General features: G+C 46.4%; 1 protein-coding gene across 2 annotated transcripts in view; it reads right to left on the bottom strand.

Moving 5' to 3' along the window:
• The window catches only part of LOC138299191 (E3 ubiquitin-protein ligase TRIM39-like), a 170,307-nt gene that overhangs the window by 74,428 nt on the left and 68,735 nt on the right, over window positions 1-27,144 (bottom strand). For both annotated transcript variants that reach the window (XM_069237289.1, XM_069237290.1), the window contains exon 5: window positions 22,160-22,269. In XM_069237289.1, the coding sequence (XP_069093390.1) occupies window positions 22,160-22,269 (110 nt within the window). The remainder of the gene's footprint in view (window positions 1-22,159; window positions 22,270-27,144) is intronic.

Raw genomic sequence — 27,144 nt, 5'->3', positions numbered from 1 at the left:
CAGAATGACACAATCACAAATATCAACAGCAAATCCAGCGGTTTTAGTGACCAAGACAACTGCTATACACTTCCAGTCTTAAAACATTGAGGGGGTCATTATGACTTTGTCCAGCGAAGTTTCAATGGTTTGGTGGCCACCAGTGCAGCTACCTTCCAGCGGGCCCCATTACGAGTTACCACCTGGGTCAGCTGGCCCAGTGGGTAACGGCATACAGCATTGTCGCCGGCTCATAATGGAGCCGGCAGCAATGCTGTAGTGTGTAGGGTGCAGCAGCACCCGTCGCAAAGTTACTTTGCGACAGGGCTGGCCAGGGGGGACTCTGTACTGCCCATGCAAGGTGCATGGGCAGTGCACGGGCCCCCGGGGCACCCTGCATTCCGTCTCCACCAGCCTTTACATGCCGGTGCTACCGCCATGTAAAAGCTGGCGGAGAGGGGGGGGTCGCAACCCCCAGTGCTGCGCTGCTTGAAGCACTGCCCTGGAAGATTAGGACTGCCAGGACCGCAAGTCCCTCCTGTGGAGGAAAACTGGCGGTGCTGGCGGTCTGCAGCATGACTGCCATGGTCATAATATGGCAGTCAAACCGCCGCAAAAGCGGTCAGACCACCTCTTTGACGGCGGTCAGACCGCCACTGTGACCATGGCAGTCTATAGACCGCCAGGGTCGTAATGAGGCCCTCAGTATGGAGTCTGTGGGGGGGAGGCTTGGGAGCCCAAGATGGTGGACGCAGGCTAGCAAGGCCTATGCTTGGCAGAGAGAACCTGTTTTGTTTAATGTTATCAGTGCGTTTTTAAGTCCAGCAGAAATGCGATTGTGGAGGAACATAAGAGGAAATAATTAATCTGCAAGATGACAGGCGCTTTCTGGACGTGACGTGCTCCTTTCAACTATCAGGTCGTTCTGCCATTACATCATTTTAGTCAGACACAGTGAAGAGAATGAATATGTTCTCGCTGCTTGGAAGTGTAGTTTCATGAAGTATGAAATAAATGGTTTTTCAGATAACAGTTCTCGAGTTGCAAAAGCTGTTATTTATGATGGGAACATATTGGCTGACTCAAGCGCCCACTGGGTCGAAAGCAGCACTTCCTGTTACAGACATAGGGGGTCATTCCAACCTCGGCGGTAAAAGGCGCTTACTGTCAGACAGAAGACCGCCATAACACCGCTGCGGTCGCGGTAAACCGCCGCGGTCATTCTGACCCACAACAGGCAAACCGCCAAAATACTGACATCCACAAAAGTCCGCCACACCAAAGGGCAGCGATAAAATGGCGATGACCAAACCTCCACCGTCACGCCAACAGAAATACGCCCATGTCATTACGACCCACGAATCCACGCGGCGGTCTTTCAACCGCGGTATTCTATTGGCGGTACACACCGCTGCGGTCGAAATACACATACTCGTACAAAACACTACCACATTGGACAATTCGAAATACACACACCTGATACACATACACACACCACTCCCACACACCCAATATAAAACACACACCCACATCACCCACAAACTTCCACTCCTAGAGATTCGTGAACACGCACCGAAAAGAGATCCGAGCACCCAGACGGCCAATTCACTGTCACCCTGCAATATTAGCACGCACTTCACACAACACAACAATACACATCACCACACTTAGCACCACACAATCCATCCCACACATCACCCACACCACCCCATGGCACCTCAAAGACACCCCAGGTTCTCAGATGATGAACTCAGGGTCATGGTGGAGGAAATTGTACGAGTAGAGCCCCAGCTGTTCGGGACACAGGTGCAGCACACCACCATTGCTAGGAAGATGGAGCTATGGAGCAGAATAGTCGACAGGGTCAACGCTGTGGGACAGCACCCAAGAAATAGGGACGACATCAGGAAGGAGTGGATCGACCTATGGGGGAAAGTGCGTTCCATGGTATCAAGGCACAACATCGCGGTGCAGCGGACTGGCGGCGGACCCCCACCTACTCCCCCACAATTTACAACATGGGAGAAGCAGGTCTTGAACATCCTGCATCCTGAGGGCTCCGCAGGAGTAGCTGGAGGAATGGACTCTGGTAAGTCTCATCTTCACTACTTCATCCCCCCCACCCCACCTGCATGCCAACTCATACCCCCACCCTCACCCCCACCCCCATCACAACTACCCCTTGCAAATGTCTCACCATCACAACCCACCCATCCCAAAACTTAGCCCTGCCTGCGACCCCAAAGCATGGACACCCATCACCAAAGCATGCCCAATGCACATACCCATCACCCCCCCCCCCAAAACACCGTCACAACAGCCCCCACAAAGGAATGCCAGCACTGGGGTACACGGGCACCCACCCATTGCACGCCATTGGCACACACAGAAGCAATAACCATACTTTTATACCCCTGAAGGACCCGAACGCCAGGTCACCGCGCAGGAGGGTCCACAAATGTCCACTCCACCCCAGAAGAGGCCCACAGTGATGACAGCAGCTCTGTCTCCCTGGATCTAGATGACCAGCCCGGTCCATCGGGGACCTCGGAACAGTCGGTTCCCCTTAGACAGTCACAGGCCACAGCAGACCTTCCCCCCTCTGGGAACACCAGCACAGCACCCACCCAGCGGGCCCATACCTCTGTCCCCAGGACACGTCAATCAGCGGTGTGTCCACCACTACAGGGAACCCAGGTTAACCCACCACCCCAACAACAACAGGGACCTGGGGGCAGTGGTAGTGGGCACACGGTCCAGGGGACGGAGGCCCAGGGAAACAGGGGAACTGGGAGGGCTGCTGTGCGACAGGGGGGGACAGGCCAAGGGAACCCACTCTCCACGAGGCCCTCTCCTCCATCATGGGAGCATACCACCACTCCCAGGAGACGATGGCGACGGTCCTGGCCAGGTTTCAGGAGATCCAGCTTCTGCAGGAGCAACAGTATATGGGGTTCAGGGAGGAACTAAGAAACATCAGTTCCGCCATGGGTACCATTGTAGTGGGCCTGAATGAGTTAATCACCACATTGCGGAACACTGTGGCACCTCAAAGGGCCCCTGTCACTAGCATGGACCAAGAAATGGCTACCACCTCCGCCGGCGCTAGTGGACAGGAGGCCCCGACACAAGACCAACAGGCCACCAGAACCCCACCCCCTGCAGAAGGAGAACCACCCCGCAAGCGGGCCCTGAGATCCAGGAAGAAGACAGAGTAAGATGTCAAGACCCCCGCCAGCAAAGGATACCGCCCTGATTGTCATCCCACTGTCCCACATTGTCACCCTGTCCAACTTTAAACTGCCCCTGCTCCACTTTCCACAGGCATTTGGACAATGCACCTGTGATACTGATAGTCTGGACTCTGCCATGGACAATCCTCCACCATCACCCCTCACCGATTAGCAACCACCCATCCAAATTAGAGCACTTGAATAAACACACTTATTGCACATAAACAATCTGGAGTCTGTCTGTGATTTTAACAAATGTATTAGACATGACAGTGCCAAAATGTTTATTCACATTGTGATGCCAACAAACCACTGTCACACAGCTGTAGTCCATGGGGAAACAAAGCAGATGTCACGCAGTGGGGCCCACATCTCTGAAAACTGAAGGGAAAGTCACAACACAGTTACCATACACTGGGGGAAAAAGTCAGACAGTAGAGAGGTAGGAGGCTTTAAGTAAATGTAATATGCCGGTGTGTACTCTTACCTGTGTGTCATTGAAAATACTGCTCTATTACTGTGTTTCTGTTCTCTATGTCGTCCTCTTCGGCTTCCTCCTCTTCACTCTCCACAGGCACTAATAACCAGTGCACGGCAAGGATAGCTGGGACAACGAGGCCCATGGCTTGGCTGCAGATTTTATAGGATGCATCCAGCCACAAAATGGGTAAACGGAGAGAATTTGGTATTATAGATCGCACAATATAACAATGTAAACACTGTAGTTTTTCTATCAGGAACAAAGGTGGACTTAAATATGCATTGTTTACAACCTCCATTGTGAACATAACTAATGCCTTCACTTTTCGTTTTTTGTGATGGAATCCTAGGTGTAGAGAAATCCTTTTCACCAGCTGTCAAGAGCAAACCTGCAATGTATCATGTCAACTACATAGAGTGACAGCATGGAATGGGCATCCACAATGAAGATATAGGGCCTGATTCTAACTTTGGAGGACGGTGTTAAACCGTCCCAAAAGTGGCGGATATACCACCTACCGTATTACGAGTTCCATAGGATATAATGGACTCGTAATACGGTAGGTGGTATATCCGCCACTTTTGGGACGGTTTAACACCGTCCTCCAAAGTTAGAATCAGGCCCATAGTTTCTTACTTTTATAACTAGACCGCGGGCATGGCCCAGCTATGAAAGCCAGCCAGTTGAGGGCAATAAGGAAGGTGAACATCTTACAGCCATAACGTCTGTCTTTTGCATATCCTTGGGCTACAAGGTTTAGATTCCCAACACATGGGTGCAGGACCTTAGTTCCATCACTAAACAAGGCAGACCAGGCTACTGTTGCCCCTTACAACCCACTGAGCTCTTCTGCAGGTGCTGTGTCAGTGTTTTCTGGGTTAAGTAGTCCCCTAAGAGCTTGAGGGACACACTGGTAATTCAGACTTAATTTCGTTCTTAGAATAGCACACTTAGGCATTGCATTCAGAAAGACGCTACATATATAAAAGTGTTTATTCATCTTGCATCTTGCACTTATCCATGTTGCTAACAGCGAGAATATAACAAACAGTACTAACATGTTTAGAATGCTTCTAATAGCCTACCTGCCTAAAGCTACTTTTATGTTACTTTTAATAGTTAATTTTCAGATGGAAAACGCATGATCAGCTGAGCATAGTTCCTCTCTCCACAGGATCGACTCTTAACATAAGCATGGATGCTCTGGCGTTCTGTCAGGACTCTAAGCGATAACCTGCTGTGAAGGCCTCCCTAATTCAGTGATTAATTCAAGGGGCTTATATTGGATTGACTAATAACTTTTAGCCTACATTACAAACTCCAATGGGAACCTTACAAAACCCAAGATATAACTGGTCTAAACCAGGAAGATGAAAATCTGTCAACTCAGACTACATATTTATCTTACACATCTACTGTCAAACCTAGAAAAGGAGATATCACATAGTGTGTGACAGACGTTTGTTACCTGATATAACAAATCACTGTTTAGATGAAATGACACTTTTAGAAGGGCTGAGAAAAACAATGAAATGCTAAATGCGGAACTAGGGCAGACAGGTTATGTGGGGTTCATTTTAAAGCAGATATGGTTCCTCCTCTTGTCAAATGCTAAAATAAAGGCTGACATTTTCACATTCAAGTGCGTCATCAGTCTAGCTTTATGTATATATCAGTTTAATTTGTGGAACTTCAGAGATGACGAAGAAGAGGGGTTAATAATGAGCCTTGTGGAAATCAGCAAGAGATATTATGAGGTGAGGATACAATGGAAGAGGGCCACCCTTTGTTTTGTTTTATCAGAATGACACAATCACAAATATCAACAGCAAATCCAGCGGTTTTAGTGACCAAGACAACTGCTATACACTTCCAGTCTTAAAACATTGAGGGGGTCATTATGACTTTGTCCAGCGAAGTTTCAATGGTTTGGTGGCCACCAGTGCAGCTACCTTCCAGCGGGCCCCATTACGAGTTACCACCTGGGTCAGCTGGCCCAGTGGGTAACGGCATACAGCATTGTCGCCAGCTCATTGTCCAAACCACACAAACGCAGGCAGCCACCCACCCAACAGCCATCCACCTCACGACAGCCTCCAGCCCAAGCACTTGCACCCAAAGACACCAGACTTCACACTCCTACAACTACATCCTCTTCCTCCACTCCCATACCCACTACACCTACCCGTCCCTCTCTTTCCAAATTGATTTTCCTTTCCAAACTTGACCTCTTTCCAACAACTCCCCCACCCCGTCCATCTCATAAGACTGCAATCAGCACCTCAGCCACCACAAAACCAGGACCTATCAAGACTGTTGTCCAAGGACTGTGGAGTCCACCACCCTCAAGGGCAACTAGTTCTGCTAGGAGCCAAGGCACGGCCAGCTTACCCCCGGAAAAGCAACCAAAGATTACCAGTGCCCGGCGCGAGAGGCCAAGGACACCAGGGACCAAAATCCCTACCCTGGCTCCGGCTGGAAGTGGGGTGCCACCTGGCACACCGCCAAAGGTGGGAAAGGGCCACAGACGACCAGGGAAGGGTGGGAAGGGCAGCACGCCCGACAAGTCCGGCAGCAGGCCAGCTGCCCAGGAGGGCCCCACCAGCCCCATCCCAGGTGTGCAGGAGGACACCCAGAGGCCCGGTATGCAGCCCAGGAGGGCCCCGCAAGCCAACAGACAGATGGGCAGGAAGGCCCCGCCAGCCACATGTCAGGTGGCGAGTGACATCCATGCCTGGGCGGGAACCGCTGCACTGGACACTCATCTCAAGCACCGCTGAACAGGGCACCGCCGTCTCAAGCACCGCTGAACTGGGCCCTTCATCTCAAGCACTGCTGAACTGGGCCCTTCATCTCAAGCACCGCTGAACAGGGCACCGCCGTCTCAAGCACCGCTGAACAGGGCACCGCCGTCTCAAGCACCGCTGAACAGGGCACCGCCGTCTCAAGCACCGCTGAACTGGGCCCTTCATCTCAAGCACCGCTGAATAGGGCACCGCCGTCTCAAGCACCGCTGAACAGGGCACCGCCGTCTCAAGCACCGCTGAACAGGGCACCGCCGTCTCAAGCACCGCTGAACAGGGCCCTTCATCTCAAGCACCGCTGCACTGGGCCCTTCATCTCAAGCACCGCTGAACTGGGCCCTTCATCTCAAGCACCGATGAACAGGGCACCGCCGTCTCAAGCACCGCTGAACAGGGCACCGCCGTCTAAAGCACCGCTGAACTGGGCCCTTCATCTCAAGCACCGCTGAACAGGGCCCTTCATCTCCAGCACCGCTGAACAGGGCACCGCCGTCTCAAGCACCGCTGAACAGGGCACCGCCGTCTCAAGCACCGCTGAACAGGGCACCGCCGTCTCAAGCACCGCTGAACAGGGCACCGCCGTCTCAAGCACCGCTGAACTGGGCCCTTCATCTCAAGCACCGCTGCACTGGGCCCTTCATCTCAAGCACCGCTGAACTGGGCCCGCCGTCTCAAGCACCGCTGAACAGGGCACCACCGTCTCAAGCACCGCTGAACAGGGCACCGCCGTCTCAAGCACCGCTGAACTGGGCCCTTCATCTCAAGCACCGCTGAACTGGGCCCTTCATCTCAAGCACCGCTGAACAGGGCACTGCCGTCTCAAGCACCGCTGAACAGGGCACCGCCGTCTCAAGCACTGCTGAACAGGGCACCGCCGTCTCAAGCACCGCTGAACTGGGCCCTTCATCTCAAGCACCGCTGAACTGGGTCCTTCATCTTAAGCACCGCTGAACAGGGCACTGCCGTCTCAAGCACCGCTGAACAGGGCACCGCCGTCTCAAGCACCGCTGAACAGGGCACCGCCGTCTCAAGCACCGCTGAACAGGGCACCGCCGTCTCAAGCACCGCTGAACTGGGCCCTTCATCTCAAGCACCGCTGAACAGGGCACCGCCGTCTCAAGCACCGCTGAACTGGGCCCTTCATCTCAAGCACCGCTGAACAGGGCACCGCCGTCTCAAGCACCACTGAACTGGGCCCTTCATCTCAAGCACTGCTGAACAGGGCACCGCCGTCTCAAGCACCGCTGAACAGGGCACCGCTGTCTCAAGCACCACTGAACTGGGCACTTCATCTCAAGCACCGCTGAACAGGGCACTGCCGTCTCAAGCACCGCTGCACTGGGCCCTTCATCTCAAGAACCGCTGGCCCATTGGCGGAAGGGGCAGTGCCGCATCTGTGTCGCGCAGGGCTGCACGAAGCACTCTGGTCACCAGTCCCCCTCCAGAACCAGTGGACACTGTCATCCACTTGAGAGACTGTGGCTTTGCACTCCCCAGGATGCAGCAGTGGGCAACCCACCCACTGTATGGACTTGAGAGACTGTGGCTTTGCACTCCCCCGGATGGTACAGTGGGCAACCCACCCACTGTATGGACTTGAGAGACTGTGGCTTTGCACTCCCCATGATGGAAAAGTGGGCAACCTACCCACTGTATGGACTTGAGAGACTTTGGCTTTGCACTCCCCAGGATGGTACAGTGGGCAAACCACCCACTGTAGAGACTTGAGAGACTGTGGCTTTGCACTCCCCAGGATGGTAAAGTGGGCAAACCACCCACTGTATGGACTTGAGAGACTGTGGCTTTCCACTCCCCAGGATGGGACAGTAGCCATGGAGCCCCCTCGTGGATCTGGCGTCGTGTACTCATGTGGCTGAGGTGCCCCCCCTTCCGTTCCCCCTGAGGTGCCTGTAGTTTTTCTATCTGATGCCCCTGCAGTGTTCTCTCCGTTGGTGTCAGGTATCCTGTGTGGGCCTTGCCCATGTGATTTGGGCCCAGTGATCCACGGACAATGACTGCTAAAATTATCGGACTTTTAATATTTATGTATATATTAGTTTTAAATGTGTGATATTTTTATAAGCCAATAATACAATATATTCGACTGTTTATGATCATATCATTTTGTCTTTGCATTCTTCCGGGGGGTTTGGGGGTTGTAACAGTGATGTATTGCTATGCATTGATGTGTGTGTTGTAGTGGGTGAGGGTGGTGGTGGGTGTGTCGCGTATGTGTGCCCGTAATATTTTCTCCTCCCCCCTCCCCTGTGTCGTAGGTGCAGTACTCACCGTTGTCTTCTGCGCCAGCGTTCGTGCTCCTGGTAGAGGAGCAGGAATACAATAGCTGGGAGGATGTGTAGTTCGGGTTCCATGCTGTCCAGATTCCTCGTGGGGTGTATGGAGGTGAGCGTTTTCCGTTTGAAATGGCTGTTTCCGCCGTGTTTTATCGGAGGGGCTACCGCCCCGGAAAAGGTGGCGGATTGGTGGGTTGTGATAGGGTGGGAGGTACATTGACTCCCGCCTGTGCGTTGGCGGTGACTGCCGCGCTGTTTGTTTGTCCCGCCGTGGCAGTTGGAGTGTTAAAGTGGCGGTCTCTGTTGGCGGTTTCCGCCAGGGTCAGAATTCTATTTTTTTAACCGCCAGCCTGTTGGCGGGTTAGCCGCCGCTTTAACACCGACCGCCAGGGTTGGAATGACCCCCATAATGGTTTGTTTAACGACAGCTTTGTTCAAGTGAAGGCGCTAAACAGAGCACATTTTAAATTGTTAAAGAAAAATAAACTTTAAATATGCAACACATTTTGAAATGCCATTTTTGGCTTATAAAGGCTTCTATATTAAGAGTTGTGCAGTCTTTAAGAAGAGTAATGAGTGTGTGGTGAATGGAGCACTATACATCACTAATACGAAGCTCTAATGATACTAAACAACTGCCTTATTACACTGAAAACAATGGTTGGAGCATGTTTAAAAACAAGCATTGGCAAAGCCAATAGATCTGGCCTATGCAAGAGCTATTGGTATTGGCAATATTTTTTGCCATGGTGTACACCAGTCTGGCTGCTGTTCAGTATGACTAAAGATTAGTGGTGTGAAATGTCAGAGTAGTGTGGAATGTCAGAGTGGAGTGGGGGTGTACAGTGTCATAGAGTGGATTTTTTGGAGTGTTGTGGAGTGAAGTAGGGGGAGTAGAGCGTCATAGAATTCAGTAGAGAGGAGTGGAGTTCAGTGGCTCAGTGGCAGAGAGTGTCACAGTGTGGAGAGGAGTTAAGTGGGGTAGGATATGGTGAAGTGGATTGGAGTGGATTGAGGTAGTGGTGTGGATTAGAGTGGAGTGGGGTGGATTAGAGTGGAGTGGGGTAAAGTTGAGCGGACTGGATTGGGGTGGGGTGGATTAAAATGGGGTGGGTGGATTGGGGTGGTTTTGAGTGGGATGGATTAGCAGGTGGTTTGGATTGGAGTGATAGAGCTGGCGTGGGGTGGACTGGACTTGGGTGGGGTGGATTAGATGGGACTGGAGTGGGGTGGATTGGAGTGGGGTAGACTGGATTCACTGGATTGTAGTGGGTGGATTGGACTGGAGTGGGGTGAATTGGATTGGGGTGGATTTAACTGGTATGGGGTGGAGTCAATGAGGATATAGTGGGGTGGGATGGATTAGATTGTAGTGGGGTGGACTAAAATAGGGGGGGTGGATTGGATTGGGGTGTGGTGGGCTGCAGTGGGGTGGACTGGAGCAGAGTGGGGTGTGTTGGATTACACTGGGGTGGACTGGATTGGAATGGACTGGAGTGGGTGGATTGGAAGGGGGCCGTATTGAGATGGGGTGGATGGGATGGATTGGAGTTGGGCAGATAGGATTGGAGTAGGGTGAGGTGGACTGGAGTGGGGTTGGAGGGATGCATTGGATTGGAGTGGGGTGGACTGAACTGGGATGGGTGAATTGGATTGCGGTGGGGTGGATTGTAGCGAGGTAGACTGGAGTGAAGTGCATTGGTGTGGGGTGTATTGGACTGGATTTGGGTAGACTGGAGTGAGGCAGGCTGGATGGATTGGATTGGGGTGTGGTTGACTGAATTGGGATGGGGTCTCAGTGATTGGAGTGGGATGGATTGGGGTAAATTGGAGTGAGCTGGAGTTTATTGAAATGGGGTGGGTTGGGAAGGATTGGAGGGATGGAGTGGATTGGGGTGGGTTGGATTGGGTAGCGTGGAATGCACTGAGGTGAGGTGGAATGGATTGGCATGGGTGAATTAGGGTGGTGTGGATTGGATTGAGTGTGGGGGATTGGATTGGGATGGATTGGTTTGGGGTAGGGTTTACTGGAGTGAGGTAGGGTGGATTGGAGTGGATTAGGGTGGAGTGGATTGTGGTGGATTGGACTGGAGTAGATTAAAGTGGATTTTATCGGAGTAGGATGGATTGGGGTAATGTGGGTAGATTTGATTGGATTGGCGTAAAGTGGATTGGGCAGCGGTGGCTTGATTGGAGGGGGTGGAATTGAGTAGAGTGGGGTGGGTTAGATTGGATTGAAGTGGGGCGGGATGGACTAAAGTGGGGTGGTTTGTATTGGAGTAGGGCAGATTGGAGTGGAGTGGGTTGGAGTGGAGTGGATTGGGGTGAGGTGCGGTGGGGTGAACTGAATTGGATTGGATTGAGGTCAGGTGTAATGGATTAGAGTGGAGTGGAGGAGAATGGAATGGGCTGAATTGGGTGGATTTGTATTGTACTGGGTTGGACTGTGGTGTATTGGGGTGGGGTGAATTAGGACAGAGTGGGCTGTACTGAAGTGGAGTGGGGCTAGTTAGAGTGAGCCATATTATTTTGGATTTCAGTGGGTTGTTTGGGATTGGAGTAGGGCAAAGTGGACTGGGGCAGGTTGGAATGGGGCGGATTGTTTTTGGATTAAAGTGGAGCAGATTAGAGTGGGGCAGATTGAAATGGACTGGAGTGGGGCTGGTTGTTTTAGATTGAAGTGGGGAAGATTGTCTTGGAATGTAGATGCACAGATTGTTTTGGACTGGAGTGGGGAAGATTTGAGTTGGGAAGATTGTTTTGGGTTGGAGTGTAGCAGATTGTTTTGAATTAGAGTGGGGAAGATTGGAGTGGGGCGGAATGATGTGGGACAGATTGTTTTGGATTAGAGTGGGGTAGACCAGCGTGGGGAAGACTGGAGTGAGGCAGATTGTACTGGGGTGGGTTGGACTGCAGTGTGAAAAATTGGACTGGGTGGGGTGGAGTGGGTTGGGTGGATTGAATGGGAGTGGGGTGGGGTGAATTGGGATGAAGTGAGGAGATTGTATTGGGGTTAGTTGAGGCAGATTGAATTGGTGGGTGTAGTGTTTTGGATTGGAGTGGGGCAGATTGGAGTGGGGCGGACTGGAGTGGGACAGATTGTTTTGGTTTGTAGTTGGGCAGAGTGGAGTGGAGCGGACTGGAGCAGATTGTTTTGGATTGTGTGGGGCTGATTTGAGTGGGACAGATTGATTTGGATTGGTGTGCGGCAGATTGGAGTGGGGTGGCTAGGAGTGGGGCAGATTGTTTTGGATTACAGTGGGGCAGATTGGAGTAAGGGGGATTGGAGAGGGGCAGATTGTTTTGGATTGAGTGGGGCAGGTTGTTTTGGATTGCAGTGAGGCAGATTGGAGTGGGGCAGATTGTTCTGGATTGGAGTGCGACAGATTGCAGTGGGGCAAATTGGAGTGCGACAGACTGTTCTGGATTGGAGGGGGGGCAGATTGTTTTGGATTAGAGTGGGGTAGATGGGAATGTTGCAGTTTGTTTGGGGCAGATTGGACTTCGGTGGGTTGGGAGGATTGGAGTGGGGTGGGTCAGAGTGGGTTGGATTGGGGTGGGTGGATTGGGGTATTCTGCATTATTATGTGCTTAAGCATAATTTCAGAAATTATACATAATGAAGAAACAATGTTGCTTTGCAATATTCAGAACAAGATAATCTTTTGAGAACAGCCCCTGCAAGCAAAAAAAAAGAAAATATGACTGCAAAGTGAGAATAAACGACTTGGCAAAATAAAAGAAAGTTAGCTATAAACTATATCAAAAAGAAACATTTTGTTTGTCCTGCTGGGCACATTTTTGACAGTCATAAACCTGTTTGCAAGGCACTAGAAGTTAAAAAGAACAAAATAGTACCTCAATCACACTGGGAGCAGTGGGCGGGTACTGATTAAGTTGAATCTATCAGTGTTTGGTCCCTGCCACACAGAGGAACAGATGCTTGCCCCGCAGTGCTGAATTACGAGGCTATAAAGAAGAGTGCCATGCTGACTGACCAATTAGCAATTAGGTGGATGGACTGGGAGACCCTAATAAAAAGTCATGTCAAGGGGCTAAAATCAGAGTTGCAGGGAGAGAATTGATGACGTCAGGAGACGCTGTCCGAGGTGCTCATACTCCGTGAGCCTGATTCGAAGACTGACTAATTGATGACCTGAAGACGAAGACTGACTTGTTGCTGATCCATCCTGGATAGGTAGCTATGAAAATGTGACTGATAAATGTTATGCCTTTTCTTCTAGGTACCAACTGTGCTGATTATAGATATTCTTACTTAGACAGATTTTCTCCAAATTAATGTTTTCTCTGAAAGGTTTTTGCATGAAGTCCCACATGCTGATGCTAATCCTGGTTAGGTAGGCTGTTAAGGGTGACATTGACAGTGACTATTGACTGACGAACTTAATTGCTGAACTTCACTATTAATGCTGATATTCATAGCTTATGGAATTGCATTTTCGCATGTGTTTTCTTCAAGTAATGATGTTTTCTATTAATGAATGAATAAATTGAATAAGATTGAACTACAGACAATTTAGAATTGTAAGCAATAGGGAAATAAAAATTGTTCACCCTTACCGAGTTGTGGTTATTCATGAGTAGATATTTTAAAGCTGTTTTCGTCTAAAATGTTACTTGATTATTGATATTGATTATCGGTTCAGTAGTCACTACATGACCAGGATAATCCATGCGATTCAAAAGGTCCATCGACCTATATGCGTCCGCTTGTAAGTTTACTTACTAAGGACCAGGCACACTAGCAATCCCTATTTAGACAGGACTTCACATAGCAACTTTATTCTCTCTAAAATGCACAGAATATTTAGCAAGCTTATTACGCGGAGGGCACTTTCGGACTCATAGAGGATTTGTAATCCTGACAAATTAGAAATTACATTTTATTCTCCTATCATTCGCAATTTGAATTGGAATATACTTTTCTAATACATATCTCACTGCTAATTTGTTGCATTCTGAAATTGTTGACATTTTAGTTTTGAATCATAGCCCAGCTTTTTTTCAGATGAACATTTAATTCTGCCTTATTAAAAGACAAACAAAGGAATAAAGAATTTAGACAAGTAACAAATTACTTAAAAAAAAAAAAAATAAACATTCCTATACATCTGTTCATAATACTTGGGACACATTTAAGGCTGTTTCAAGAAACATTATTATTAGATTGGCATCCAAAAAGAATGAGGGAACTGAAAAGAAGATTTTTGAAATATTTAGAGATATCAAGAAGTGAGAACAGTCATATCTTTCTTCCAAATCAGGAGATGTTTTAGCGAACCTTATTAAAGTTAAGATGATATTTAACAATTTAACAAATTCACTACCAATCAGGCATGTGATAAGCTCTTTACTTAAAGCAAAATACTACAGAGGTTAAAATAGGGTGAGAGATCATCATTGACTCATTTTTTGATGATAGTACGGGGGTGTTAAGGCAGCTCATAAGGACATTGTTGAAACTTTTCTTAGTTATTATATTAACTTATATTCTTTTGATTCCATTCCTTCCCTTCATGGCATTAAAAAACATTTCTCAGATATATCAAGGGATGATTATTCTCTTATAGACTCCTCTCCTGTAGAATATGATTTAACAACAGATGATTACATATGAATGAATAAGCCTTTTCTACAGCACAGAGCTGTCAAAGACATACTGGTGCCACTATGGAATCACAAGAAGATAGGATACAACACAATTGGAAGAGCCATGTTTTCAGCTTTTTCCTGAAGAGGATTCATCAGAGGAGGCCCGGGTAAGGAGTGGAAGAGCAGTCAACATTTTTGGGGCCAAATAATGAAACGATCAGATGAGATACTTGAGCAGCAACTAGTCGCCAGGTCTTACGTTTCATTGAAGGAACATAGGGGGTTATTCTAACTTTGGAGGAGGTGTTAATCCGTCCCAAAAGTGACGGAAAAGTGACGGATTTACCACCAGCCGTATTACGAGTCCATTATATCCTATGGAACTCGTAATACGGCTGGTGGTATATCCGTCACTTTACCGTCACTTTTGGGACAGATTAACACTCCTCCAAAGTTAGAATAACCCCCATAATGTTGAGTTCACCTTCTAAGATAAACCGCACATTTGCTGTCAAAGGCACAAAATTAAAACAACAAACATTTAAACAAGATACACTTGCAAACCAGGATCAAATGAAGCGTCTTGAGGTCCAAAGAGACTGAGTCCCATTTGGGAATGTTCAGAAGCAAGCAAGCCACAATGTTCTGAAAAAACTGGAGACGTTGTTAAAGGTACTCAGGAAGGCCAAGGTAAGAATAATTACATAATCAAGGCGAGAAGTGATCAGAGTGTGTGTAGTCATTTGCATTTACTGTCTATATTCAGGAACAAACTCAAAATGTTTTTTAAGCTCTTAAGGATTACAAAGCTAGTGCCAGTGACAGCCTTCACCTGCGTGCTTGCAGGGTATCAAATCTAACTTCAAGATTTCTAGTATGCATCACTGGTGAAGGGCAGTAACTAGTTCCCAGGGCCACTAGGCACTGGACTACAGGGACAGAGGACAACCAAAAAGCATGACCTCAGTTTTAGCATGTTAAGCTTCAGAAAACTTAACTTCATCCAGTCAGCCACTTGCATTAGACATGATTAAAAATATTGTTGAAGATAACAGTTAGTCTCAGACAAAGACAACTAAAGCTGTGTATCAACAATGTGAAAAACCACCTTGAAAACAAGAGGTTGGATACTGTCAGCCAAAGGAGCCATATAAACATTAAAAAGAGTAAGGCTAACAGGAGACCCATAAGGAATGCAAAAAGGAAGAGGCTTGGATGAAGATAAGAAAGGAGAGCAAAAGATTGATTGGGATCAACCAGATATACAGACCAAATCCGTTGTAATGTCAGGCACCCCAATACCACAGAGAGTTGCTGAAGCAGAATATGATGAGATACTGCATCAAAGGCAGCAGATAGATCAACTAAATAAAATACTTAGGCATATGGTTTTCTAGACCAGTTAATCATACTTTAAAATATAATATACACTATTTTTTGGAAGAAATTATTCTTTAATTGTGGTCCCTACATCATTTATCTTGGTGGAGTAGATGGGTTCCTCTTAAAATTATGATTTCATCAATAGTTTAATACTCTCTTTAAATGTTAACTGTTAAAGTACCTAAGTCATTTTGTTTGAGAAATTGGACACTTTATTATGGAGATTTTTGTGGCACATTAATATTCCTCAAATCCTTCTATCTAAATTAAAATTACCTAAAATGATAGAAGGTGTTAAATTTCCTACATTTTCCTATTATCATGATGCTTTTAGACAACTTTGGTTTTGGTTAAAGGGCTCACCTTGTCATACGTTTGTGATTTGGATTTAGATGGAGAAATCCTTCACTGCCCCTTACTTTTCTCTGACTGATTTTGTTTCAGATTCACATGTTTTTAAAAACATGCAGATTGTATCAAACCAGCTAATGGTAATACAGGTGATAATTCATATTTTGTATAAAAAACATATTAAACTTAATAGTAAAACCTTTTTTAGGTTTATTTTTGGTTAGATCAATTAGGACATATAGGTAAATGGCTCGCTTTTGCACACTTACAAGATAAGCATACAATTATAAATTCTTGTCTGAAACAATTCCATAGGTTAAAAGAAGTTATTTCTGAGCTTTTGCAAGATGCACCTATATCAATGACTTCTCACTAAATAAACTACATTGATGTAGGTCATTTTAATTTACCACCTAAAGCCTTAGCAATATATTTGTTGTTGAACAATATTAATGTTGTTTCTGGTAATAGCAAAATAGAGATACAATGGGAGAGAGACTTCAAAAAATGTTTTTAACCCTTAATAGGGAGCACAATTTGAACAATGAGTATTTTTAGTTCTTGTGCTACCAATATTACCCAAACTTTATATTGTCTCTATAATCAAGCATTCTATACCCCTATCTCTATTAATAAATTTAATTCCCTAGTCCCCACTTCACATTGGTCACGGTTTCTTGTACTGGTAATTTTATACATGTAATCATTGAATGTAGTTAAATTTAGACCTTTTCGGAAGCTGTGTGGGAAATGATTACCATTATATTTCCAATTTATGTATTTTCAAAATATTTTGTAGGAAGTATTGCTGATGATTTTCAACTTCTTCAAAATCTCTATTAATACATTTAATTCCCTAGTGACCACTTCCCATTGGTCACGGTTTCTTGTACTGGTAATCTTATACATGTAATCATTGAATGTAGTTAAATTTAGACCTTTTCGGAAGCTGTGTGGGAAATGATTACCATTATATTTCCAATTTATGTATTTTCAAAATATTTTGTAGGAAGTATTGCTGATGATTTTCAACTTCTTCCAATGAAAGGTAAATTACTGAAAAAAATTGCTGCAATTGCTTTACAGAAAATTTCACTAAACAGGAAAGACAGTTCCAAAGTATCCTTGAATTCATTGTAGAATGGGATATGTTTTGTGCATAGAATTAATACTATCAGTTGCCACGTGCACCAATTACTATGAAACATTATAAACTGTGGTTGCCTTTGATGGACTATCTGACAGGAACCACTGAGTATTCTACCAACCACAAAATTGCAAGTGTTGATAAACTTTCTTGAAGACACTGATAATCTTGGTGAATTTTAGACGTCAAAAAGCTGTTACTGTTCTGATTCATTACATTGCTAATTTGATGCAGGTATTGCATATTAGAACTGTATGTTTTACTGACGCCTTCTCTACTTCTTTTCCCCTTTTTCCTGATTTACTTTTTATTGCTGTTACAGATATCTATTTCATAGTATTTTAAAGACATTTTCCAATCACATCATTTAGTTTCAGGCCTGTGTTGGTTGGCCATTAACACGCCCTAATAAAAGTAAAAGTTAATAAACAAAAAAGTATGGAGACTGTACCTAGCTTGCTGGCTGGGAAAGTCAGGCACTAACTTTAGAAGGATTCAGTGAGCCAACAGATTTGGTTAATTGTTGGAACTGAGAAATTAGTAGTTGGTATAGGATCTTACTTAGCAGAATCACAGATTCTTGTTTGTTTTGTGTGCATTATCTTCAAAGAGGTCCGTGTTAGCAACATTGGCCAGTGGAAAGTACTGGACAATACGTTTGCTTAGGGCAATGCTCCCTAATTAATTTCCTATGGGTAAAGGATATATCTTAGTGTACAGTTCTATGTTGGACGAGATCTTTGAAAAAGGATTCAAGATGGAAAAAGAGCCATCTTTAATCTGTGTGTCTGGCAGTAGAAGTTAGAGCCAGATGTAGCAAAGTTTTGCGAGTCGCAAATGGCCCGATTCGCTATTTGCGACAATGCAAAATCGGAAATGGGATTCAAAAACCCCATTTCCGACTTGCAAAAAGCGATGCGAGCCGTTTGCGACTCGCAAAATTTGCGACCCCATTTTGCGACCCTCAAATAGCAAGTCGCAATTTGCGAGTCGCAAAGCTTATGCAATTGCAACTCGCAAATTGCGACTAGTCGCAAAAAGCCCAGTTTGCATGTCCCATTTACCACTAACTCAGAGCAGGTGGTAACCATAACCAAAGCATAAAAGGAGACCCAGAAAGCATCTGGGTTACTCAAGATGGTGGAGATATACCTGATAGCAGTGAGGAGGAGAGTCCACGCCGCACAGCAGAGGAGGAGGAGGGGCCACAGACAGGAGAAGATATATAGAACAAGGCAGACTCTTTTTCAGCAAACTGAGGATGAGATATACGATAAATATCGCCTTAGCAGCGCAGCCATACTAGAATTAATTGATTTACTGAAACCACAGCTAGAACACCAGACTCTGCGTGGCTGCGCCATCCCTACGCATGTGCAAGTGCTATGCTCACTGCACCTCTTGGCCTCAGGGAGCTATCAGGGGGTCATTGCTGTGGCAGGTGGGGTATCCCAAAGTGCAGTGTCAAGGTTCCTCAGGGCCTTCCTAGATGCCTTAGTCACACACATGGCACGCTTCATATACCTACCAAGGAATGAGGCAGAAATAAACAGCACCAAGCTGGACTTTTACAGGATTGCAAACTTTCCCCATGTCATAGGATGTGTAGATGAGACACATATTCAAATATGCCCCCCTGCAAACCTGGAACATATTTTCCGCAACAGAAAGTGTCAGTGGCAGATACACTGCTCACTGTAGAGCCCTCCTCACTGTCCTGGGGTGTTTCCCCTGTGCCCCTAGACAGATGCCGTGCCTCCATCAAGTAAATGACGTGGGTGAGACGTCCCAGGCCCCTAGCCACATCCCCAGCGAAATGGCCCATTTCCACCTGCAGCCCAACTGTCCTCCTCGACAGGCCTGTGGTGTTCATAGCCAGCCTGCCGATGGATGTGGCCATCCTGTCTAGTCTGTGCAGGAGCTAACGGTCCCTGCGCCGCCCACCCTCGGCCTGGGCCAGTAGTCCTCCCGCCAGTTCCCTCATGGCTAGGGCAAGGTCCCCAGTGTTCGTGCATATCATGTCCATCCTGGAGTTCAGTTGCTGCATGCTGGCCTCGTTATTGCGCACGAAGCGGTGCAGCACACCACTAATCCTCCCTAAAATTCTATTTTGTAGGCGCTGACCATGCAGCAGCTGTGCCTCACTGGTGCTGGGAGGTTGTTGGCTGGACTGCAGCCCTGATGTCCTGGACCTGCGTCGCCTGCGCAGCGGTGGCTGCCCTGTGTGTTCCACTTTCTCACTCCTGCCTGTTGCTGGCGAAGCCTCTTGGGATACAGTTGCAGCAGGTGTGGATACTGCAGGGATGATGTTGGCCGTGCAGGTGGGAATGCTGGCGGGTCCTGAGGTGTCCTCATGGACCTGGCTGATTTGAGTAGTGGTGGTGTCTTGTGGGAGACCTGTGGGACATGGGGAACAGACTGTCAGTGTCTACTATCTGTTGCACACTTCGTAATAAACATTTGCCTATGAACTGCCTACTTGACTACATTTCCCATAATGCATCATTCTGGTGTTTGCTACCCTGAAATGGAGCTATCTTGGTTGAGCATGCCCCTGTGTACATGGTGGGTGGGGGTATGGCATTGATAGGGGTACAGGCATGTCACATGGTACTCACCGGTTGATGTGCTGGGCTCTGAGGTGTCCAGGTCCCCAAATACGGATACTGCCTCCTGCTCCAGGGTTTCCTCCACCCTTTCTTCCAGGGGTGTGGGTGGTGGCACTGACGATGGTCCCCCTCCTGTGCCTCTCATCTCCCGGAGCCTTTCAGCCACCCTCTCCTTGGTCCGGGAGCGGAGGTCATACCACCTTTTTTTGATGTCATCAATGCTCCTGTGGCTCACCCCCAGGGAATTTATTTTGTCCTGGATGTCCTGCCACAGCTGTTTCTTGGTGGCTTCAGGCACATTTAGGGCTGCCTTCCCAAATAATTCGTCATAGTGCTGACAGCATTCGTCTGTCAGCACCTCCAGCTCCCTCTCTGAGAACTTCAGCTTTCTCTTCCTTGGAGTTCCTTCCATGGCAGCTGCTGTTTCTCCTGTGTGCAGTTCAGCAGTTATAAAAGGGTGTGGTCCTCCCTCCTCCCAGGTGTATTAGTAAACTTCCTGGCTGTGATGTCATCATCATGTGCCAGGAAGTGTTTCCAGAGTGTTCTGGAGTGGTTTCTGGAGTGTTCAGCAGCACCTGTAATCAATTTACATGCAACTCGCAATTTGCGACACCCACTCGCAAATTGCGAGTTCGTTTTTTGCATGGTCGCAAAAAGCGACCTCGCAATCGGCGGACTCGCACACTGCGTTGCGACTCCGGGTGCGAGTCGCTATTTCGGTACTGTTGTTTTGCCTGCATGCAAATTGCGAGTCGCAAATTTTTTGTTTCCTACATCTGCCCCTTAGTTCAATTGGGTGCTGCTACTGAAGCCAAGGAGAGTAGGCTTGCTCTCATATAGAGCAAATGGAATTAACAGTTCTTCAAGTCTCAGACAATGAGAATTATGGGCCTGATTTAAAGTTTGGCAGACGGGTTACTCGGTCACAAATGTGATGGATGTTCCGCCACCAAACTTTATGGAATTCTTCCTTCCATGTAGTCCAATTTATTCTAAGAACATTTTCTTTAATCTTGTTACCGCAGCATAATCCCATAGATAAAAATAGCCTTCCTTGAAGTCTAAACACCTAGGCCCTCATTACAACTTCAGTGGTCTTCACAAAAGACCGCTGAAGCTGCGGGCGCCAGTGCTGGCAGTATTTTTGGCTCCCTATTTGGACTTTTCTGCTGGGCCAGCGGAAAAGTCACATCAACATTGATGCGTGCTCGTAATAGAGCCGGCGGCAATGCTGATGTGCAGTGGGTGCAGTAGCACCCGTCGCCCATTTCACTGCCCGAAATTCGGGCATTGAAATGCGCGATGGGGCTGTGCCTGAGGGCCCCTGCTCTGCCCATGACAAGAGCATGCGCAGTGCAGGGTCCCCCAGGGGCACCCCAAGTCCCCCTTACCACCAGCCTTTCCATGGCAGTGTTTACCGTTGTGGCCAGGCTGGCGGTCGGGGACTCATAATCCCCAGGGCAGCGGTGCTTACTCCGCTGCCCTGGGGATTATAGTGGAGGGGCCGGCGGTATGGCCGTGGCTATTGCGCCACGGTCATAATAGCTGGTGGAACACCACCTGTTGGCGGTGTTAGCGCCAGCTTACCGCCAGCCGCCAGGGTCGTAATGACGCCCTAAAAAGTCTATATTCCCAAACATTCAATGCACATTCAGTACCTATGCTGGAGCTGATCTCAGCCGCCAAACCAGTAAGTCACAGCTATATGGTCTTTCTTTCCCTTGAGATGTTCAAATATTCTACTGGCCTGCTTTATGACCTCACAGCCAGATCCCTAGAACCCTGCACTCTCATTTTCACCAGCAAATAGTGAAGTGCACACTGTTTTCTTCATTTAACACAGTCCACATTCTCTTTCAAAACATAACCTACACAATATTTCCTATTTCTCCCCTCCCATTGGCTTTACTTTTATTACCCAGATCACTGGCACCGCCATGTCTAAAACAATCTTAAGTGCTCATACCTTGATTGTGAGATATTATTAAGACCAACCTCTTCTAACTTGTAATTACAATAATGAGCAGCAACTGTACTTCATTTTTCACAGCAGCAGTCAAATGTTCTTGGGCACATACTAATTCCAAAAATCAATTTATGCTGCAATGTGTAAAATGGCTGCTGGAGCCGAGGAAGTAATGTAGGTGGAAGTAGATAAACAGCAGATAAACGACTACAAAACTAGGTTAGGCGCTAACTAAACACTAACTTTTTAAACCAGGTTCTGCCCTCCCACAGATATCTTAACGTCTGGCATGTACTCACTTTTCACTTGCTTTATCTTGTCCAGCAGACAGGTTAGCAGTTGGATAAATTTCTGTATACTCAGCTTTGTTCCAGCAGAATTAGCCTTGGATTTCCATATATTATCAAACCTAGGAAAAAAGCAACATGATACACTGATCCGATTCCAGAATTAATGGACAGTTACCTTCTCCAAGAGATCAATTAGAGACATAACTGTTACCTCTAGCAGAAAGTGAAATTGTGAGACTTTATAGTGAGCTGAGAAAAAACAGAGACATTCCAGATGTAAGGATGGCCTACTGTTAGACAGCCCAGAAGAACAACATGTAATAAAGGAGCTAGTCCTATACATATTTCTTTTTAAATAACACTAAAAAGGGGTCAGGGTATGGTTGGGTATATGTAGAGAGTGGTCAGTGTAACTGCTCTGAATTCTCTTAAGACTGCCAGGCTCACCCAGCATGTGTTTTGGCCTATGTGATCAGTAGATCAAGGGCTTTTGCAAGGCTTAAGATTCAGTTTGGGTCAGTTGGTGAATTTGGAAATTGTTTAGCGAGTCTCCTGTCTCATTAGGTTTGCTAGTTTGTCAAATTATTCCAAATAGGAACTGCCTCTGTCTTAAACTGAATCATATGTAATGCAATAATATTAGAACCTCAGAGTAAAGGTTTTTAAACAATGTAATGAGTACTGAAGCAAGCCATGATCCTTGATTTGTTGGCATGATCTTGTATTTCTTTTCCTAAAGCATATTTCTCTCATGTCTCCATATCTGTGCTTTTTATTACCAAGTTTCTTTCATGAATCAAGAGTGGAAAGCCCCTATAGTTTTCTTTGGTGTATTGCCCTAGAATTATAGTTACTGACCTTGATTTTTACAAACTGACTTCTAACCTCCAGACATATCATTTGTGCAGTAGACTGTAAGCTGTCTCAGCGTTTCTCTTCAGTGTCCCCATTTTCTATTTAGAAGGCCTGCGGTATCAATTGCTATACAGAGGGCAAGGTGGTATTTCCATAATGGCTCTTATGGTCATGAATCATTCTAAATTGACCATGCAGCACTGAGCTTGAACAAACCAAGAGAATGGATATGTCAAAAGACTCTGACAATAGCGAGATGCTGAATGCTGGGCACATCTCTCCCAGAAACCTCATCAAATCCTACACTGAGTATTCCTATGTATCCAAACATCATTTGGAAAACAGCTGTCCTATATCGGTTCCTTACAATGTTGAATATAACTCTTTATAATAAATTCGATTTTAACACTATCACAAATGTAATGCATCTGAACTGAAAATTTCCATCCATTGTTATACATGGCATGGTCAACTTGTTTTACTATTCGAATGTAGTAATGTTTTATGTAAGTTCTTGAAATAAGCGCATCCACTAGTATCCATATTGGCACTCCTGAACAGGGCAATTGTGGCAGGCCAGTCACAAATTAGGACTGACTAATCTGTTTTTTAAAAATTTTACATACTTTCTCAAGCATGTCTATCAAAATTTCCTTTACGCTAACAAAACATTTCTTAATTTGCAAGGAACTAGCAGACAACACAGTCTCAGCAAAATGCAGAGTGTAAATCTCTACAACTCATGCAATTTTGAAAACATCATCTTTAAACACTGCTCCGTTTCGCACCCATACCTGATTGCTTTCAATTGCCATGTCAATCAAATATGATTTTGAATAACCCCTAATGGGCCTTCCAAAAATAGGCGACCGTCAGACACAAAGGGCCTGATTACGAGTGTGGCGGTCCTATGACCGCCACACTTGTGGTGGCAGTCTGGACCGCCACCTATGCAGCGGTCTGACTACCACAAAGCAACCCTGGCGGTCCAACCATCAGCTCCGGCGGTCTGGCAGTAGCAGAGATTCTAATCCGCCAGGGCAGCGCTGCATGCAACGTTGCCCTGCGGATTACAACCTCATTCTCCGCCAACCTTTTCATGGCAGTAACACCGCCATGAAAATGCTGGTGGAGAACAGGTGCAGGGGGCCACGCACTGCCCCTGCACTTGGCATGGGCACTGCATGGGCCCCCCTGCCTAGCACCATCACAATGTTCACTCTCTGCTTTGCAGAGAGTGAACATTGCAAGGATGCTGGTGCACCCTGCTGGCTACAGCATTGTCGCCAGCTTGATTACGAGCCGGAGACAATGCTGTAGCCTGATTCCTACTAGACTGGCAGGCAGAAACCTAGGTTTCCGCCTGCCAGCCTAGCAGGAAACTCTTAATGGGTCTGACGGGGAGGTAGCCAATGTGGCGGCAACCTCCCCGTCAGAAGTTCAGTGGATGGTGAAAACCATTGCCAAACTCCTAATCAGGCCCAAACTGTTTTCCATTTCCTCTACTTGAATGTAATTTTCTAATACATATAATCTATCCACTATACTATATCCTCTAATATGCGTATCTTCTTTGTGCTAATTTAATCATGCTTCACTTGGACCAGTGCTGATTTGTATTTGGCTACTTCCATTCTGAGATGGGCATAAAAATAGGATTGACTGGGATGAGGCCCGGGTAGTTACCAGTGGCTGAAATTAATTCAAGCATCCTACCCATTACTTTTTTGTATTCCAAACTGTGACAGGTATATCGAAAGATGGATCCTGTGCTCACCGTGCCACTGGAACTGTACCTAATCCTGCTCACCACAAATACTACTTAAGAGCTGTGGAATATCCACCTGGATGCACACTTAGCACTGCAAGTGGAACACTGAACCAAGAGACCAAGGGCCAGATGTATCAAGCGATTTCGCATTTGCAAACGGTGCGAATTGCAAAATTTGGCCATTTGCGAATGCAAAAATAACTTTCAGACTGTATGGAAGGCATTCGCAGTGCAATTTTAAGGAATCGCTAAAATAGCGAATCCTTAAAATTGCAACCCTATTTAGAGAATCGCGAATTGCGATTCTCTAAATAGGAAATCGCAAATAAGGAATCCTTATTTGCGATTTCTTAAGCACATGTATCAAGCATTTCCTAAATGCGAATTGGGCATTTAGGAAATGCAATTACCACAAAATTCAATTTGGTGGTAAGCATGTGCAATTTTTAAAAATGCATTTTTAAAAATGACATGTAACGCACACATGCCCCTACGGCATGTGTGTGCCTTACATGTCCAAATATTTTTTGGGGGTGCATCAGAGGGGGCCTTAGGCCCCCGGGGTTTGCATTTCCTAATTTTCACATTCCTAACTGGAATTCGCAATTTGAGTAATGCAAAACCATTCACACCTACAGGCCCATAGGGGTGAATGTAGTCGCAATCGCTATTTGCGATTCGGTAATAGCGTTTGCGAATTTAAAGAAATCGCTATTACCGAAACGCAAATTTGATACATTCCATTTTGCATTTCTTAAATAGCACTTTCTCAAAATTTGCTACTTAAGAAATGCAAACTGGAATCTTGATACATCTGGCCCCAGGTTACCAATGAAACTGCTCTTGTTAGCCAAAGGAATCTTGGACCTGCTGTGCACACTTCCCATCACTGAGCCACTGATCCAACACCCAAAAGAGCAACTGGTTTTTGTAGCCCAGATGCACAATCCTCATCGGTGTGGCCTGTGACCCCCATTAGTGAGAAGCCTCCCAGCTATCTGATCCCTCGATGGGTAAGGCCAGTCCTCTTTTCTGCAAACAATATTAGTCGGTCATTGAGTGACTTCGTTTGGAAGGGCGGGCCGGTAGGGATGAACAAATCAACAGCCATGAGCTGTTGGCAACTCTCAGAACTGACCCTTACATCAAGACACATTTCTGCATTTCCTGGAGCAGTGCAGGCAGAACCTAACCTTCTTGCTGGATCTGTGTCCTGTGCAGCTTCTGCATCAATGGAGGAATATCCATGGTCTGGGTACAGTTTGACAAAGATGAACAATGTCTTGAGTTGTACCTTTAGGGACAGTACCTCTCTGAATGTTTATCTCAACCTTCCCTTTTTGACAGGAGGTGTTCGTTTTCCAGGCCAGCATATCATACCCTGTGCTGTTTATCTTGCTGACACTGCCTATAGAATGACCTGCAAGAGTAGAAGTACGACTTTTTCTTTAATAGTTGATCTGATTCTACACTACACCCATAGTATTTCAATCTCCCATCCGTGGTACTGTAAACCCTAGCTTTACCGGTCATCAGCTGAGAACTTTTTATGTTTGTGACATCTGGGCTTATTCCTGGTTGGCAAAGGACTCACCCAGGTCTTGTTACCCTGCTCATGTTGTACCTGCAATAAGGCATACTCATCCCACACATTTTCACCATAAAGGACTGTCCATAAGAATTTCTAAGACAGCTCATTTCTTTACTTTTTTTCCTGAAGTACAGAGTTAGACTGTCAAAGAATCGTAATTATGCAAAACTAAATGGTTTGTCCTGGTTAGAGAAGGTGGAGATTCCACAACTGTTCAGCCAGAACTGATTATATACATTAGAATGTTAAGGACTCATATAAGATCAAGTCATTGGTGATGGGCGTTAGTTGAAAAGCATTTTGTGACATTTAGAGTTTAGCTTTCACATGAGTTTACATTCTTGTTACAACTTGAAGGTTGTCTTTTTTCTCTCTAGTGAGCTCAGACTAAGGCACCTTGTGTAATCTCTTTGTTCGGCATAGTCATGTGACCCACCATAGCTGGCAGATTCTGTTGTAGTGTAGCCATTTTTATGTAGCCTTTGTGCGTTTGCTTCAGGCGTTAGGCCTTTGTGCACTTTACCCTGGATGCATTTTTTTCCTTTGCTCGTAGCATCGGGCCTCTGTGCACTTTGCTCTAGATGCATTTTTATTCAGCTTCGTACTGTTATTTTTCAATAGCCAGTTCTACGGTCTTGTTTTATTTTTTATATCACACTGTTTAGCCTACTTCAGCACCGGAGTTCTCAATAACACATTCTTGCCCACTCTGTGCTTCAGTCAAGGATACAGTCTGGTACATTGCCGATAGACGTGGTAGTTTAGTCTTTGGGTTGT

This window comes from Pleurodeles waltl, chromosome 6 (assembly GCF_031143425.1).
Source record: "Pleurodeles waltl isolate 20211129_DDA chromosome 6, aPleWal1.hap1.20221129, whole genome shotgun sequence".
In the NCBI taxonomy this organism is placed as follows: Eukaryota; Metazoa; Chordata; class Amphibia; order Caudata; family Salamandridae; genus Pleurodeles; species Pleurodeles waltl.
Note: the sequence above shows the minus strand (reverse complement) of the source record. Positions and strands in the feature narration are given on the sequence as shown.